We start from the raw sequence: 18,286 nt of genomic DNA on the forward strand, positions 1-18,286 counted from the left end.
GGTCGGGCACCTTTCGTCCTTTTCCGCATAAGAAAAAACAGACTCAGAGAAGGGAAATGAGTTATCAGTTTTCAGTGGCCCCATGGTCTCCTGAACTGGGGCCTCCTCCATAAACCAGGCATTGTGGGCTCTGAGGCAGGAATTTACTAACCCATCACTGGGCTGAGGCAGCAAGCCTGTGAGGTATCAAGATCTCAGGAGTGGTTTCTTTTCTCCTTTATTATAATTTGTAAAGCCACCGAGCTGCTTTTTAAAGCACCATTTAGCTGAATCTGTTTGCTGTGGGGTGAGGGGCTGGTCGGCTTAGCCATCCCCACCCGTTATAGCCCCGGGTCCTTGTAGTGTTTCAGGACACGCTCTGCCTGCCATTGGAAAACCACACACCTCCTCCAGCCCCTCATTTCACATGCAGGGAAGGGACCTAGATTATGGGACACGGTGCATTGAGTGCAGAGCAGTTCTTGTCTGGTGCAGTGTTCCTCCCACACCTTCCTTCATGGGCAGACGTCCTGGCTTCAGCTGAGGATGTTTCATGCCTGACACCAACGCTGACTCACAGGACTGTTTCCGGGGATTGAAATGACTGTTGGACACTTGAAATGGGCCAGCGCATCGAGGAGTACCCTTTCCATCTCATTTCAGTTTAGTTCATTCACGTTTAGAAAGCCACCTGCATCTAGGTTGCTACCATATTGGGTAGCGGGGCTCCAGACCAGTGGTTCTCAAGCTCCAATGTGGAACCGTCTGGGGAATTTCAAAAATCCTGACTCCTGGTTTCCATTGATTTTAACTGGTTTAGAGCAAAGCCCAGGTGATGGGGTTTCTCAGCTCCCCGGTTAATTCTAACGTGCAGTCAAGCTCTAGAGACACTGGTCTGGATGTTAGGCTGCACGAGGGACAGAGGCCATGTCAGCTGTAAACATCCCCGTACTCAAGGCGAAGGATTCAGGGAGGAGTTGGCTGTGCTCCCACATCTTAGGGAACTTCATACAAGGTGTTCCAAAAAAGAAAGTATATATACTTTGACAGCTGATAGCTCAGTTTTGAAAATGAAATGTATTTTAATAAACATTGTCTTTATAATTATTCACAGTGTGTGTATACATTTGGGGGGGGGGCACCCTATACATCCTGGGGAAGAGGAAGTGCCCTTATTAAATTATTTAAAAGGACAATGTGCCTGGCCAGTCGGCATTGACCAATGCAACAAGAGGTCATCGCCAATTCGATTTTGGGTTAAGGGCATATGCCTGGGTTGGGGGCTCAATAGGAGGTGGGGGACATGCAGGAGGCAGCTGATCGATGCTTCTCTCTCATTAATGTTTTTCCCTCTCTCTCTCTAAAATCATTAAAACATATTGAAAAGGACAATGTGCCATGTAGGACAGCGGAGAGTAGAGGATTCTAGAGCATCTCTGAGAGGAGGGAGTATAGTCAAGGGAATATGCCTGGGTTGCACGCCTGACCCCCAGTAGGGGGCATGCAGGAGGCAGCCAATCAGTGATTCTCATCATTGATGTTTCTCTCTCCCTTTCTGAAATCAATAAAAAAATGTATGTGTATGTGTGTGTGTGTGTGTGTGTGTGTATATGTATATGTATATGTATATATATGTATATGTATATATATGTGTGTGTGTGTGTGTGTGTGTGTGTGTGTGTGTGTGTATATATATATACAGAGAGAGAGAGAGAGAGAGAGAGAGAGAGGGAGAGAGAGAGAGAGACTCAGAATTCTAAAGGCGCTCAGCAGTGGGGAGTGGAGGCACTTTCTGCCCTCGCTTCAGTAATTATTTCAAAAAAACAAAACAAAACAAAAAGCACATCAAGCCCTTGTCTTATGAAGGCCAGGTTGGCATAATGCCTCCTCTTATTATTCTTTAAAAAACAGACTTTGTAGAAAATGGTTCTCAGCAGTATTGCAGATTAGTTTCCCTCTTACAGTCTTCCCACTGACAATGTGTGTGTGTGTGTGTGTGTGTGTGTGTGTAACTGATTTCAGAGAGGAAGGGAGAGGGAGAGAGAGAAACATCAATGATGAGACTCACTGATTGACTGCCTCCTGCATGCCCCCTACTGGGGATCGAGCCCACAACCCAGGCATGTGCCCTTGACTATGCACCCTCCTCTGAGAGATGCTCTAGAATCCTCTGTGCTGTCCTTCATGGCAGCCTCTGGCCACTTGTGGCCATAAGTTTAAAATACACACCAGCTTTTGAAGACTTAAGACAAAATATCTCTGTAATTCATATGTTGATTACATATGGAAATGATGCCATTTGGAGTACAATGGGCTAAATATAAAATATATATGTTTATGTATTTTCTATAGTTATAAAACTTTAAATAATGTGGCATCTAGAAAATTTAAAATTATACTAGTGACACATTATATTTCTTTTTTCTTTAATTTTTATTTATTGATTTGGGGGAGAGAGGAAAACATCAATTTATTGTTCCACTTATTTATGCCTTCATTGGTTGTTGATTCTTGTACGTGCCCTGACCAGGGATGGAACCCACAACCTTGGTGTATCAGGACAACGCTAATTAACTGAGTAGATGCTCTAATCAATTGAGATACCCAGCCAGGGCCATTGTATTATATTTCTATTGGATGACACTGGTCTACTTTATCTCATTCCCCTCAAATGTTTGTATCATTATATTCAGCAGTTTCTGTTACGGTATTATTTTGTGTATCTCCTCTTAATGGACAATCTCCTGGAGTCTTTGGGAAGTCTTGTACTTTATTACATGTTATATGTTGTATTGTATGTTATATGTATACTAGGGGCCCAGTGCATGAATTTGTGCACCTTGAAAGGAACTGTGGGCCGCGAGGCTGCAGTGGACACAGGGGCGGGTCTCAGCCCATCCTCCACGACCCCGCCAGGCCCCTCCTGCTGCAGCCCCTGGTCCCGTCTGCCAGCAGCCTTGCTCCTGCCGCCACTGCTCCCACACGTTGACGGCGCCGGCCCCGCTCACACCCACTGTCAGTGCAGAGCAATTGGGGCCAGCGCCAACAGTGGGTGCGAGCGGGGCTGGGGTGCATGGGAGCAAAGAATTTTCAGTAACCACTAGAGGCTAGCCTCGATGACATCAACTGGTGCCCCACACCCCCGCTTACCTGCTCCACCTTCCCCCCCCCCCCCAGCCAACGCCTGGCATGTTCCACGCACGCCCCCTGGTGGTCAGTGCACATCATAGCGACTGGTTGTTCGGTTGTTCCGCTGTTTGGTCTATTTGCATATTAGGGATATAGATATAGATATAGATATAGATATAGATATAGATATATTACATACTTTGTATTTTTATTGAAGGAGCAAAACTCCTGAGTTATCCTCTTGATCACCTACTGTGTGCAAGGTCATGTCAAGGACTATAAAAGTTCTCTCCTTGCATCATCTCCTTTCATCTTAGCACTCCTTCTTTAAGATCGGTCCTGGTGGTGGTCACCTTTTCACATGGCAGCCTGGACTCAGGGAGGTTGAGTCATGCCCCCAGCGAGCAGTAAATTTTGAGCTCTAAACCTCTAAGTCCATCTGGCACCCAGGCCCATGCTCTCAGCCATTTTGTCAGAGCCGCCATTTCTCATGTCAGTTTCTCTTGCATACCTCTGACAGCTCGGCCTGCATCATCTCCTGCCAGAGTCCTTACTGATGACTGCTGTACGGCAGAGGAAGTCCTGATTCCTAGTGCTGGGGTTCCAGGCCTGGCACATGAGCAGGGCCCTGCACTGCCTGGATGCATGGGACACGATTGCTGTTATACGATGTAGGTGGGGCCTCCAGGTGTTGCACTCGGAGCAGCCCTGCCAGCTGTGACCCAAATCTTCTACGCGAGGAGCGAACCTTCATCCAGGGACAGTTGTTCTGTGTCAGCACAGACTCTCAGGCTCCTGCAGAAATGGAAGACCCTGACTACGCTATTGCCAGCCTCCTCTCTTACAGAAGGGGACACTTGGTCCCAGAGAAAGACTTCGTCGTTTCTGTGAAGTTACACAACAGTTCAGTGGCAGAACCCTTGCAAGGATGCAAGTGTCTTGACTTCAGTTGTCACGATCTCCCTGTTGCCTCAGGATTCCTTGGACATTCATAGACGAAAAGGACATTTTCTGCATCTGAACAAATGGTCCCCACACCTACAGCACTTCCCTCTTGACCAAAAGAACCATGTAACTTCTTCCTCAGGATGATGGCCGTTTACTAATTTTGCTGTTTGATGGTAAAAGGGAGCACTCAAGTTATCTCCCTAACAGGAAGCTAACAGGAAGGAGGTGTATGGTCCTTCGATGCACAGGACGTTGCAAATGACATAGAAATTCAGGAACAGGACATTAGTGGGTATGGAGGGGTGAGCCATTAACTGGCAAATGCTTCCTAGTTTCTTTTATTCAAGGTCTCAAGCAAATCTGGCTCACCCAGCTTATGCTTTTGGGCCAGGTTACACAGGTTGGAACCATCAGTGGTCTCTTTAAGGTTTGGCCATCAGTGGACTAGATATTGGAGACTGTGAGTATCGTTGTTTCCCTGGAAAAGGCTGGAGCGAGCAAGTACTGGAAAACTGGAGTGACATGGTAGAGACTCGCCTGCCGAGATATGGCCACTGATTCCTCTGTGGTCCTGTATGTGGTCTTGTTGGCATCGATTGCATCATACCATCATTCATCTGCTTACACTGTGGTGAGTAGAGTCTACATCATTGCTTGAGTAGAGTCTACACATCAGAGATTCATGGTGGCCATGTATCCCCAAGATCCAATCCACGCCTGCATTGTGGAAATTTATTGCTGAATGAAGAGGCAGGTGAAAAAAGAATGCTTTATGGATATTTACTGCTCTGAGACAAAGGGAAATCTACATCTAGACTTTGATACCATAAATGGCCACTCATTAGGTTGAGCAACTGTTGATCATTGCCATTTTCGGCCTAATCTTCCCTCAGGTATTTTAGCTCATGCAAAAGCAAAACTGGAGATAAATCTCTCTCTTTCCACACATTCATAGAGTGCTTATTCACAGTCTGCGATGATACTGCTAACAACATTGCTTCCTGTATGTGTTGGTATATGTTACTCATCTTAATTATGAAAATTCAAAAATATTACAGTGAGAAAAAAAATACTACTTTAGGGATTGAATAAAAGCACAAATAAGTTCTTCATTGCACACACTGTACTTAACCATCTTATCCTTTGAAGATGATTTAATGACTTGAAGAGATAAATAATCACTGAATGATTCTATACATTTGGGGTCTGCAGACTTACATGGGATTCCTGTGATCCTGTATGGCGATATCCATCCCAGATACAGTGTTGGACCTGAGGTGGTCCTTGGGTACCAATCATGCAGTCTCTTTGGACTGAAGAGGAGGAACATGGCCTCCCAGAGTTTGGGAGCCAGCTGAAGCCCAAGCGTGAGCTTAACAGCCATGTACACTTGAGTTTGAATTGCATCCTTTGCAGGGATTCAGGGTGGATCCGTGCATGATTTACTTAACCACTCTGAGCCCCAGTTTCCTCCTGGATAAAATATGGGTGATATTTACATAAAGTTGAGGTGAAAGTACAACAAAATGGTGCGCACCAAGCCCTGAGTAGACTGCCCAGCACTAGAAAAATCAAGCACCTGGTCAAGGATAATCCTTACTATCATGACTCAATGTTAAGCGATAGAACCAGGATTAGACGCAGGTCTGCCCAGTGCCAGGCCGTGAGCGAACTTTGCATCTCCCATGCTGACCTCCTGTGGTTCCCTCCTTCTCCAGAAGCAGAGAATCACACTTACATTGGAGCAGTTTCCAAATTTCCACCCGCCCATTGAGGATGTCCCGGTCGTGGGTAAGGGACCCATGTTTGCTGCAAACTGTAACATCTAGGTTTGGTATGAGAGTGTGCAACCACATACGCAGTGACCCTTTTGCCATCTCTGCTGTGTATGTGGCACCTGAGCAGAAGTGATTATTACCCTGAGCTTAAGCTTCGTTCCCGGTGTAGAAATCAGAGAGTAAGCAATGGGAGTCAGGAGGTCTTTTCATACGTCCTTTCCCATTCTCTGTGATTTTCACAGACATGGCATAATTCCTGCGATTTGATTTGAAAGGAGAGACCCCCGCTCAGTGCTGAGTGATGAGAAATGAACGGGGAATAAAATATGCCTGCATGAATTTGCATAATAGAGTCCCATTGGTTACAAAGCTGTGTTTGTTAAAGTGGAGACCAGCAAGGGAATTCTGCACACACAGAATAGAGTTTTGAGTTCTGGTGTGGGCCCCGGGAATATCCTTAGTGTAATGATAACGTGTCTTAAACTGTAAATTACCTCCCTGGAAATGAAAAGAAAGGGTCAGCCTGTCTGATCCTTCCCGCTCTGTAGGGGGGAGGAAGCTGAAAAACCCAGGCCGCTTGCTTTCTGCTAAGCGCCTCCGTCTTTCTTTCTCTACCCGGTAACAATTTCCAGCAGGAGTCCAAATATACTTAAACACCCATATATGTCATTTTCTTTTACGGAGACAAAAGCAGGCGCCGCAAGAGAGTTTTATGCTCAAGGCGCAGTCGCTTATGACGGGCGATCTGCTCTTAAGATAGAAAGGCGAGCCTTCCACTTAGAGCCGGTGGTTTTGCAAATCCATTTTCCCGTCATGTTATTACTCCCGTGACTTTCAACAACATTTATTTTTCCTCCCAAGCAATATTCTCCGATCATAAAATAAAGTCACTATATGTTTCAGTGCAACCCCACTGCGTGGGCTTCCTGGCATACTGTTAGAAAGTGCTTTAATGGAAGGACTGTGCAAGAACCGCCTTGGGGGTCTTTAATAAAAGGAGTTAGAACATTGATATATTTTCCTAATTGTTACCAATGCCACAGTCTTCTTAGGGGGGGGGGGGCAGTCTCCTATTCATTTTCATGCGTGATCCCTGCAAACTCCCTACCATTGAATACATTGGAGAGACCTCTAGAGTTTAGAAGCATTTCTAAAAAAATAAATGTCTCCCTGAACACATCATTTTAAACCTGTGTATTTAGAAATTCTGAAAGGAGTCTAAGAATAAATAGCAAAGATTAACTTTTGTTTAATGGTGCTGTTTAAGGACCTGCACTACGTTGTGATGGACTGATGTGAGCTATAAAATAATTTATCTTCCTAGTTCTGGTTTGATTTTAACATGTCAGTCACAGTATTACTCCTGTCCTCTCACCCCTGCCCCATGGCTGGTGCCACCAAAACTTAAGTTACTTTCATTATAAGACCATCAGGATGTGTGTCTATATTGGATTTGCAGGTTTCTCTCAGAGAGCTTTTATTACAATAGGATTATAAGGGATAAGAATGCAGGTTGTGGAACCAACCATCCAGGGCTCAGATCCTTTACCTGCTGGCTCTATAACCACAGGCAAGATAACCTGATTTCACCATGCCTCCGACTACTTCCCTGTACAGTGGAGATAGCAGTAGTACCACAGTGTAGGGTTTTTGTTAAAGTCTAATGACTCAGCTCATTGAAAGCACTTAGAAGAGTATTAGGCAGATAATTAGCAAATGTTATTATTTTCATCATAGTCGTATTTTTAATAGACATCAAGTCCTAATATTGGTTTACTTTGGATTGCTTCTAGGTCACTGTTTTTATCACAGTGTCCATAGCATTTCCTCGTGAACTTTAAACACATGGCAAGAGTTGGTATTGATCACTTGTTGAGACTACAGACTCCAGAGCCCGATGTCCTGGGTTCTAATTCTAGCTCTGTTACTTAGCAGAAGCATAACCTTGCACAACTTGCTTCATTTATCTGGGCCTCCATTTCCTCATCCTTTAAAATGCGAATATTCTCAGTACCTATTAACAAGTTTGTTATAGAAATTAGACGACAATGTCATGGCCATAGAAAGCGTTTGCTAAGTAAAATTTCCTTCTGAAATTGAAGAAATTAAAAACATCATGTCTTAAAGTTAATCTCATACAGACCTAAGATTGATCATTAAATAACTTTATATATCACATAGTCACATAAGCACAAATAATGGGTCCAATGAATTACTTTTAAAAGCAAGTTGGTGTGGCTGGTATTTCCAACAGAAAAAAAAAAAATAGACAATTTCATCTTTTCAACAAAGGGCTTATTATTTATTGGTCGTATGGGAGCTTTTAAGTTCATTAGTATCAAGCTAGAATTTTTTTTTTTTTTATAAAGGAAAAGAAAAAAGTTGTCATCTAGTTGCAACACTTTTAGTGTCAGAAATAATTGTGCTTCACAGCAAAATGGCAGCCAGGAGGAAGAGGTGCAGAAATATCAACTTTAATTAAACCCCTTCTTTCCAATACACTTCGCGGTTTATATGCGAGAATAATTTATCACCATGTGGATGAACACTTAATACTTGGCACGGTGTAAAATGGGCAGGGATCCTGCTGCACCATATGTTCTTCCCTTTCTGTTTCTTTTTGAGACTCTATGGTGTCAATGTCAAGTTTGAACTTGAAGTGCGTGGTTCAAGTCATACTTCATCCTTTTGACACACTGCCAGGTGAGGTTACGGTCTTCAGCTTCTCATGTGGATGTCTGGCCAACAAAAGCCAATCTTGCCCATCGAATTGACACGGTGGCCTTCAGTGATCCACCAATGAGAACTGGACCCATGATTTCACTGACATGTTTTAGTGACCATCGGTGTGTTCCGGATCTGTCCCAAATGCCCTTATCTAGCCGGGTCCATTGCTGCCTCCCTGCTTCCTTATAGTCTCCGCAGATGCCGGGTGTCTTGGGACTTGCTGTGCCTGTGACCAGCTGTGGGCTTTAGGACGTGCTGTTTCTTCTGCATGGACATCCCCTCCATTCTCTTCCGATCACAGTAACTCCCACTTCAGGGTTGAGCCCAGCCATCCTGTCCTCTAGGAAGTGTCCCTTAACTGTCCCCACTGTCTGTCATCTCCATACTCGGTCTCCATTGATCTTAAGTTCCTCTCCTGGACTCCCATGATGCCCTAAGTTTTTCTGTTATTACAAAAACCTACCCAAACACAATTACAATCAATAATAACATAAACCTGGAGTGCTTACTGTGTACCAGGCACTGTGCTGATACTTAGGGCCATTACTCATTTAACAGCCTTGCAGTATGAGGCTCATCCCCATTGCATAAGCAAGTAAGCTGAAGTCAAAGAAGTCAGCTTATCCCAGACCCATAGCCAGTAAGTGGTCTAATGGACACTAGGACCTGGGCAGCTGGATTCCACAGCACACATGTTTTATCCTCATGTAGACATGGAGGGGGTTGCTGTGTGTGTGTGTGTGTGTGTGTGTGTGTCTCACCCACACATGAGAAGCTGTGATAGAGGAAGGGCTATCTCTTACTCATGTCTACCTCTGCACGTGGTCCACCCTGGGTAAAAAATGAGGAATGGGATTGAGATGAAGTGGGGGTGGAGCCTGCAGCTAATCCGATCTTCCTCTCTGCCTGCAGAAACCGCCTGGGGAAGCAGGCAGCCCTGACGTGATGTGCTCAGCGAGCAGAGACATTCCACTCCAGGAGAGGTCTGCGTGACACGTCTGGGAGGCCACCATCGGCCAGGCGCCGCACGGTTGGTGGAAGGGGTGACAGCGCATTCTCCTGTGCCTACCACATAACCAAAAATGAAGGAGAACTACTGTTTACAAGCCGCCCTGGTGTGCCTGGGCGTACTGTGCCACAGCCAGGCCTTCAGCACTGAGCGGAGGAGCCACCTGCGACCCTCGTTCCACGGGCACCACGAGAAGGGCAAGGAGGGCCAGGTGCTGCAGCGCTCCAAGAGAGGCTGGGTCTGGAACCAGTTCTTCGTGATCGAGGAGTACACTGGGCCGGACCCCGTGCTCGTGGGCAGGGTAAGGCTGCTGCTGTTCCCGAGTGGTTTCTCTCCCTCCTCCCCAGTAAGAGAGTATCGCCAAGAAAATGTAGGAGGGGAGACACCAATGGTGTGACCGCCCACTCAGAACCCTAAAGCCCTCCTTCCAGCCTGTCCTTATTTAATTCATAGATGTATCCATGTAAGAACACTTCTGTTTTCCACTTAACATTATACCGTAAAGGCTATGTTTTTCTTTTTCTCTCTTTTCAAAAAATATATTTTTATTGATTTCAGAGAGGAAGAGAGAAGGAGAGAGAGACAGAAACATTAATGATGAGAGAGAATCATTGATCAGCTGCCTCCTGCATGCTGCACGCCCCCTACTGGGGATAGAGCCTGCAACCTGGGCATGTGCCCTGACCAACTGGGAATCGAACCATGACCTCCCGGTTCATAGGTCGAAACTCAACCACTTAGACACACCAGCCGGGCAAGGCTACATTTTCCATTGGCTGCCCAATAGTCTACTGGATGGAAATGGTCATTATGCATTTAGCCATTCTCCAGCTGGAGGCATTTTCCTGACCACACCCCAACCCCGACTTGGATCCCCTTCCCTGGTGTCCTAACCCTCTTTACCCCTTTTAGCATCGCTTTCCTTTCTGTATTACACAGGCCTGTTTAATTGTCCATCTCCCTCCCTGGAGCCTGTGCCACTTGCCATCAGGAACAGTGTCATCCCTGGGTCTTCAGTCCCAAGGGTGGATGTGTCATAAGAGTAGGTGGGATTCTGTCCTCTCTGACTAAGGCCTGGCAAAGCTAAGATGGCATGGCTGAGAGGCCTGGCAGTACTCAGACTGCATTCTCCGTGTACACCCACCTAAAAAGTATAAGGGGAGGAAGAGTCCAAAATATGTGTGAAGGACTGACTGATCACTATCACTTATGGTAAAAGATGCCGCTGTCTTTCAGAGAATAGTCACATTAATAGTGTTCACATACGTAAGCACGGAAAGCCCGCTGTGTGCGGGTGCAGAGCTCGGCAAAGGGTACACTAGGGTGGAGAGCCCGTGACCTCAAAGAGGTCTTCCCTGAGCAATTAGAAAAGCTAACCCCAGGAATAGGGCAATGACAAAACTCAATAGGAGTGATTTTGAATTTACATGGTAACATTTGGGTTAGATGAAAGGAGCTTCTGTGGAGACCATGATAATAACTTGTGGCCAGAAAGATGAGCAGGAGGTGGAGGCACAAGAACTGGTGGCAGGTGCTCATTTCTGAGCCCTGTCGATCCAATGAGGTTATCTTAGCTGCTCCAAACACCAGCAGAGCATTCCCTGTTTATAAAACTGACATATTTGGAGGACGTCTATATTAATGTCTCAATAATATTGTTTAAATTTGGGAAAGGTGTTTTTTTTTAAAGAGATGTACTAAACAATTTCATTCATTTATACCCTCAAATGGGAAGATTATACCCAAGATAGAAGTACCCCTGCATGGAGGAGATGACTCTGTGCCGAGAGGAGGAGGGGGCTTCAGCTATGGCAGGGGCTGTGTGGGCTGAACCACGTGGAGAGCTATGTGTGAAGTGTTCAGAATCTCTGCCATGGGGCTTTCCCGCTGGGGAGTAGCTCTGTGTTGGGGGCAGAGTCTGCAGAAGAGACAGGACCTGGATAGGCATTGCAGCATCTCTGGAACAAGCCATGCCCGCTAAAAGGAAGCTTAGGGGAAAGGTGGGGAAGGAGAAGTCGTGAGGGATGCTTGAAATCTATGCACACAAGAATGCGTCAGGTGTCGGGTGGGATGGGGGAAAGAATAAAGTGGTTGGATCCTTGCATCTTTCTTTGGAGATACTGCTGATCTGCAGTTTCCAAGTGAATTGGGGGAGCAGACTAGATGACTGGTTCCCTAATAACCTTTGATTGGACAACTTTCAAGTGGTTTAAGATGCTGTGAGAATGTGGAATTTGGCAAACCCAGGGCTTGCAGGTTTCTTGCCGGAAGCACAGTCTGTGTCCCGCTGTGCTGTGTGGAGCGGAGCCATCCGTCCGCAGAGTTGGAAGTTGGCTGTGTCCGCCTCAGCTACTGGATCCCTCCATTGCACTGGATGGTTTCCCGAAATACTTTTTGTGTTGAACCTAATAAATACTGTTGTCAATTGTATGGATTATCTTTGTTGACGAGAAAAATAAAGGAATTTATTTGTGACTTTGAAATCCAAAAGCAAGAAAAGATTATGAGCAGTGTGTTTTCGTTGGTCATCAAATAATGTCTAGTTAATTCCCCAGAGTCTTGCCAAATTCGTATGTACCTACAGGGACCCCCCTGAGCTGAAATATTTGGTGTTTCACTGAGGCGTTGCAAAATCAATGAGATATTTTTGGAAAAATTGAATAGATACAAAAAATTTTACAAAGCACTGTGTTCAAGCTTGTTTTATGACTCTGGACAAACTCCCAAAGCCTTGGTTTCATAAGAGTAATAATTAAAATGATATTGATAATGGGTGTAAAATAATATAATAATTTATTATCTATAATAATAAAAGTGTAATATGCTAATTAGACTGGACAGCAGGACAAAGCCAGGGCTGCCAGGGCAGAGGCAAGCTGCCGTGGCTGCGAGGGCCGAGCCCCTGGCAAGAATTTCGTGCATCGGGCCTCTAGTTATATAATAATAAAGCTTTTTTATTTTTTTATTTTATTTTTAAAGCTTTTCTCATGTAGTTGGTAGAACAGAGGGTTTGTTTTATTTTTTTTATTTATCCTGTCAGCTACTCTTATAACCTATGAGAATGGTTACAATGAAGCACTGAAGGCAGAATGAGGGCAGATTAAGATGAAAGCTGCGGAAATTGAGGTTGGACAACAGGGAGGGTGAGTTTATTACAGGAAGCTCAGATGTGGAGTTTGGGGGAGAGAAGGCAGGAAGGCACAGGATGGGGAGTTAGGAGACCTACGTGACTTCCTGGCCCTGCCAGGTGTGGACTTAGGCAGGTGCCACAATTTCCCTGGGCTTTGTCAAAGGAGGGGGAAACCTACAGATATTGAAGATTCTTCCTATGGTCTGAGAAGCTGCATGTCTCAGGCTATCTGCCAGCCCCGTTTCCTCGTTCCCCATCTGCCCCGCCCCTTTCCTCATTCAGCATGCCCCACTCAGCAGGTCTTCTAGAAAGGTCTAATCTGTGAATTGTTTGTAGCACCAAAATCCTGGAAACTGTTTTCATGTCTTCTGGAAGAAAACTGCTAAAAGACATGATCATGGCATCCACACAGTATATGGAGGTCAACCTGTATGCCCCCCAAGTTTATTCTTCAAGGACAACAGAGGGGAAGAGGGACTTGTGCCCTGTGGCACTTTATTGCATACAAATAAACAGGACATTTGCATATCTGTGTAGATATTCTTGCATTTGATAGATAGAATGTGTCACGGGACTCATGGGAAACTGGTAACAACAGTTCTGAGTAGGGAAAATGAAGGAATAGGAATTGGAACTGAGGGAAAAGTTAGTTATTGCATAAATGCTTGTTTTTTATTTTTTGTAACATGCAAATATTTCTTTCAAAATAACTCTATATTAATGATATGTATGTGTACATATTTTGTATGTTACATATATATGGGGAGGAAGGACAGAGAGCATGATCCTTAGAATTAAAAAATTTCACCGTTCCCATCTGTGTGACTTTGGCCAAGGCGTTTATCTTCTCTAATATTCCATTTCCTCATTTGTAAAATGGGGTGAGAACGTCTCCTCTCCTATGTGTGGGGTGTGTGTGTGTGTGTGTGTGTGTGGTGTACATGGTGTGTTGCAGCAAACAGCATGGAAGTGGGTCTCTATCTCCCCGTGCAGCCTTCGTGGAATTACAAATCTCAATTTCTCTTTTTCTAGCTTCATTCCGATATTGACTCTGGTGATGGGAACATTAAATACATTCTCTCAGGTGAAGGGGCCGGAACCATTTTTGTGATTGATGACAAATCAGGGAACATTCACGCTACCAAGACATTGGACCGCGAGGAGAGAGCCCAGTACACGCTGATGGCTCAGGCAGTGGACAGGGACACCAACCGGCCGCTGGAGCCGCCGTCCGAGTTCATCGTCAAGGTCCAGGACATTAATGACAACCCTCCCGAGTTCCTGCACGAGACCTATCATGCCAACGTGCCCGAGAGGTCCAATGTGGGTACGTGTGGCAGGGGAGACCGTTCTGTCTGCAAGACTGGTCTATACGGGGGTAGGGGGAGGGAGGATGGGGAGGCTGGTCCCAGATCAGGAAGGAGAACTTAGGCTGTATTTTCTATGTTGGAATAACAAGAGACAATTTTATCTGTGTAGTCTTAGATATTTAAAAATGGACCTGAGGGTTTAAAATCTAAACTTATAAACTATGAGGGAGCGTGGACAAGTGGGAAGGATATGATTGAATCCAGGTCCTCTCCACTCGGGCACTTCTTAGCTGGGTGACTTGGAATTAGTTACAGCTGTTCTCTGAGCCTTACTTCCCCCCTCTATACAATGGGAATAACAATTTCTAGTCGTGCAGGATTAGAGATACTCTGTATTCAGTCACCAGTACATGTTGATGTTTGGTTAGGAAAACCAGTGGTAATATTTGTAACTTGTAGGCATTGTGATAATTAATGATGTACATGCACTATTTCATTTAATTTGTGCAGCGATTCACCTTTGCAATGAAGTGGTTCCTATTTGACATATTTTGCATATGGGAAACCCTAGCTTGAAATAGGTTAACTAATTTATCCGACGTCACCTGACCCTTTAAGTGAATCCAGAATACACACTTAAGCATGGCACTATGGCACCACCTGTTAGACTAATTCAGAAGCGGGCATGTCTCTTCATTGTGCATCAAGACACGTTGCATGATTCCCTGAAGGGCTTCTTCAGCCAGCCGCCTTCCCCTCGCAATGACTTCCACTTGACTCTGTAGACTGCATGTAGTTGTGGTCTTTTGAGAATCATGTCCCCTGTTAAGGAAGGTTTGCCTTTCAGACAGCGAGCAGGGCTGTGCTGATCAGGGAGTGAGCCTGCTTATATGGATCAGAGGTTTAGAGCTCAAATGAACGGAAGGATCATCGGGGCCAAGCCACCCTTTTACAGCTGAGAAAAACCAAGCACCAGGAATGGGCATCAACCTGCTCGAGAAAGGTAGATGCAGAAGTGACCCTGGGACACTCAGCTCCTTGCACTTTGCATGTGGAGCTTGTGACGTTAAAAGAACTAGTCCCTTACTCCTCCTCCAGGAAGAGTCAAACCCCTCTGGTACTTTACAGAAGCCAGGCGGAGCCATCCCTCGCCACCTTCTCTCCCCGTGGCCCTGCCTGGGCTCCTAGTCTCTCAGTAGTCACCTGGGGATTTAATGAGAAACAGTGGGCATCAAAGAAACCATTACAGAGTAGACAGTAGTGTCAGCAGCTGAGCCAGGGGGGCAAAGGCCAGTCACCGAAAAGGATTCTCCAGGGGAATTGTCACTGCCTCCACCTTCGGGGGCTCCTCGACTCTCAGGAATAACACACAGATTCCACCACGGCCTGAGCATAGACTGTGGCAGACAGTCCTGGGTTCCTGTCACACCGCACCTCTGACCACCACTGTCCTAGGGGAACCCAGACAAGTTCTTACATCTTTCTCGGTTTTCCTTTTGTCATTTATAAAATGAGGATAATGTAAAGAAGGGGAGGGTGAACTAACATGGATGTAAAATGCAAAGAGTTGTACTTAGTGGAGCTCTGGACGCAAATGAAGCATAGCAAGATTAATCATTTTCCTAGCTGTTTCATGATGGCAGAAAATAGATCCTATTCTCCCTGAGACACCCATCTCCTCTACCTAGAATAGAGCCTGGTGATGTGGGAAGAGCTCCGAAAAGTTGTTTGCAGGAAATCAGGAATCACAGAAGCGTAATTAGAAGAAAGTGAGAGTTACTGTTACACCAGGTGGAAATCACGGCCACCTTGTGCGTTAAAGGTTGTCAGAGGCTGCGCAGACAGCTCCCTTGCCTCCCACGGGGAAGCTGGCCCGGCTGCTGAAAATGTCACGGCAGCAACTCGGGTTTGCTTGTTTGCTGGATGGGGGTAGACTCCCCACTCCAGTAATAACCCAGTTTTCAAAATAGATTGTAAACCGTCATTCCTCTCCTACCCAATATCTCAAGTCCAGTGGATGCAAGTGAATACAGAGAGGGGGACGTGGGCAGGGTACCTGGGATGTGCCCCAAACATTGCCTGGCACAGAGGAATTTGAAAACTGCCTCTCTACCGCCATTCCGAAGCCCAACACCTCGTGCCCTCAGATCCTGTGACTGTCAGGGAGCACATTTTTCTAGGAAACACACTCTCATCTCCCTTCAGTTCCCTGGTTTGCTTTCACTCTGACCCACGCATGCTCACCCTGCGTCTCAGCAGATGCCTGGTAGTGCTTTCTGTGGTCTGACCACTACACCCCTCAGAGGTGGGACCATGCAACTGTCAGGCCAGTAGGGAACAGCCTTCTGTGTGATATTTATAGCCATGAATTAATTAAGATGTAGTATGAGCAGCCACCTTCTTACATGCAGAGCAACAATATAATGATGTGTTTATTGCTCTGCCACAGATGGAAGGAGGCCTGCATTCTGTCCTTTCATGAAAAGCAAGTCATCACTAATTACCCATTCTTACACTCTTTGGGGAGATTTTTATTTAATTATTCAATCGATTGAATATTTCAACTGCCATGGGTCTTAGAATGTTTTTGCAATAATATCCATAGTAGCATTTTAACTACCAAGCATAGCAGGGTGGACTAGGAATATAGAAAGTTCATTTTTAAGGTATGGGAATTAAGAGGGAAGGAAGGGAAGAAGAAGGAAGGAAGGAAGGAAGGAAGGAAGGAAGGAAGGAAAGAAGGGAGGGCGGGAAGAAAGGAGGGAAGGGAGGAAGGGAGGAAGGGGAGAGGGAAGGAAGGAAAACTACTTTGCATTTCAACTCCAGGAAATAATATTAAATAATTATTAATATTTAATAATAATATTAAATAAAAGCATATTAAATAATCTCCTCCTTTTTTTTATTTTAAAACGGAACTCTGTAAACTAGAATAGGATTTGAGAAGCCGAGGGACCGCTGCTAATGCACCCATTTCATTTCTAAGGCACGTCTGTGATCCAGGTGACGGCCTCAGATGCAGATGACCCCACCTACGGAAACAGCGCCAAGCTGGTGTACAGCATCCTCGAAGGGCAGCCCTACTTCTCGGTGGAGGCACAGACAGGTACCCTGAAATGTCACTGTGGCTTGTGACGCTTTGTGAATAAGGAGCCCAGACCTGCTCCCTCAATCCAGTTGCTTTTCTCTGCTTTCTCAGACATGGGAAGGGCCCCCTCCCAGGGTTACTGTGAGCATCAAACACTGTGCAGGTGCCTGGCATCCAATGAGCCACATATACTGTTGTTTCCATCTGTATTTCACCATGTCAGAACAAGAAATATAATCTTAAAACGCAACTTTTATCTTAAAATTGTATCTTAGAAGTCAACTAAAATTGAAGACTTTATCTTAAAATAGTTAAGTTTTATCTTAAAATTCAACAGTGGATCCAAATGAAGAGGCCACACAACTTGCAGGCTGATATACATAGTGGAGGCTCTCAGAGGCCACGGTGCAGGGCGCGCGCAGGGGTGTTAATGCTCATGCGCAAGTGCGTTTGGGAGGCAGCACATTCCGGTCTCCCCATCGCGCTGAGAGACACCCTGTGGGCCTGAGCATCAGAAAGAGGCTCCTGCGCATTTCTTACAGATGACACACAGCACACCCAGAGAGTGAATGCTAGCAACAACCCAAACCGCAGTGTTTCACTTCATTTATGCCAAGTGTGACTCGGGGATCCTTTCATTAGAATACACACCAAAACCCTGTGAAACTGCTCGCCCACAATATTACTCCCGACAGCCCCTTCCTTCTCTCCACAATATGCCCCGTATATTTGAAAGATGTTTACAAACAATTCACACTTATTGTTACAGTTATAGTCCACCCATCAGATACTTTGCTCATTTCCTTGGTATTATTTCCACCTACCTATGCCATCGTTTATTTGTAGCTACTGTGCTTCAGATCACAACGTACGGGGCTACTTGCTTTGGTTTCATCAAAAGCACTGGCATGTAGCCTTTCCGGCTTAACCAAGGATGCATGTGGGATTTCATCTCGACTTTTGAGATGTTCAGCACAGGTGGGGACTCGCAACCTTCTTGGTTTCAGGGTCTCATAGTTTGAACCTAACAAATTATGTACAGATCAGAAGAATGAGGCCCCATGAGATCAAGGGTGTTTCCACAAACATGCAAACATTGGGGGTAAGAGAGCGGTAAGGACCTAAGGTGTCCTCAGTGCTCTTCATATTTCCATTGGAAATGTTGCCATTTGTGCAGAGGGAAAAAGC

The 18,286-nt window shown here is 45.5% G+C and overlaps 1 protein-coding gene across 1 annotated transcript in view; it reads left to right on the plus strand.

Annotated features, from left to right (window-relative positions):
• CDH11 (cadherin 11) overlaps positions 1 to 18,286 on the plus strand; it is a 131,171-nt gene that overhangs the window by 74,238 nt on the left and 38,647 nt on the right. Inside the window, exons 3-5 of the mRNA XM_070397782.1 lie at positions 9,474 to 9,871; positions 13,733 to 14,027; positions 16,997 to 17,116. Of these exons, the coding sequence (XP_070253883.1) occupies positions 9,644 to 9,871; positions 13,733 to 14,027; positions 16,997 to 17,116 (643 nt within the window). The 5' untranslated portion in view covers positions 9,474 to 9,643. The remainder of the gene's footprint in view (positions 1 to 9,473; positions 9,872 to 13,732; positions 14,028 to 16,996; positions 17,117 to 18,286) is intronic.

Source organism: Myotis yumanensis, unplaced genomic scaffold (genome assembly GCF_028538775.1).
Source record: "Myotis yumanensis isolate MYYU_CA2020_CCGP unplaced genomic scaffold, mMyoYum1.0.hap1 SCAF_18, whole genome shotgun sequence".
In the NCBI taxonomy this organism is placed as follows: Eukaryota; Metazoa; Chordata; class Mammalia; order Chiroptera; family Vespertilionidae; genus Myotis; species Myotis yumanensis.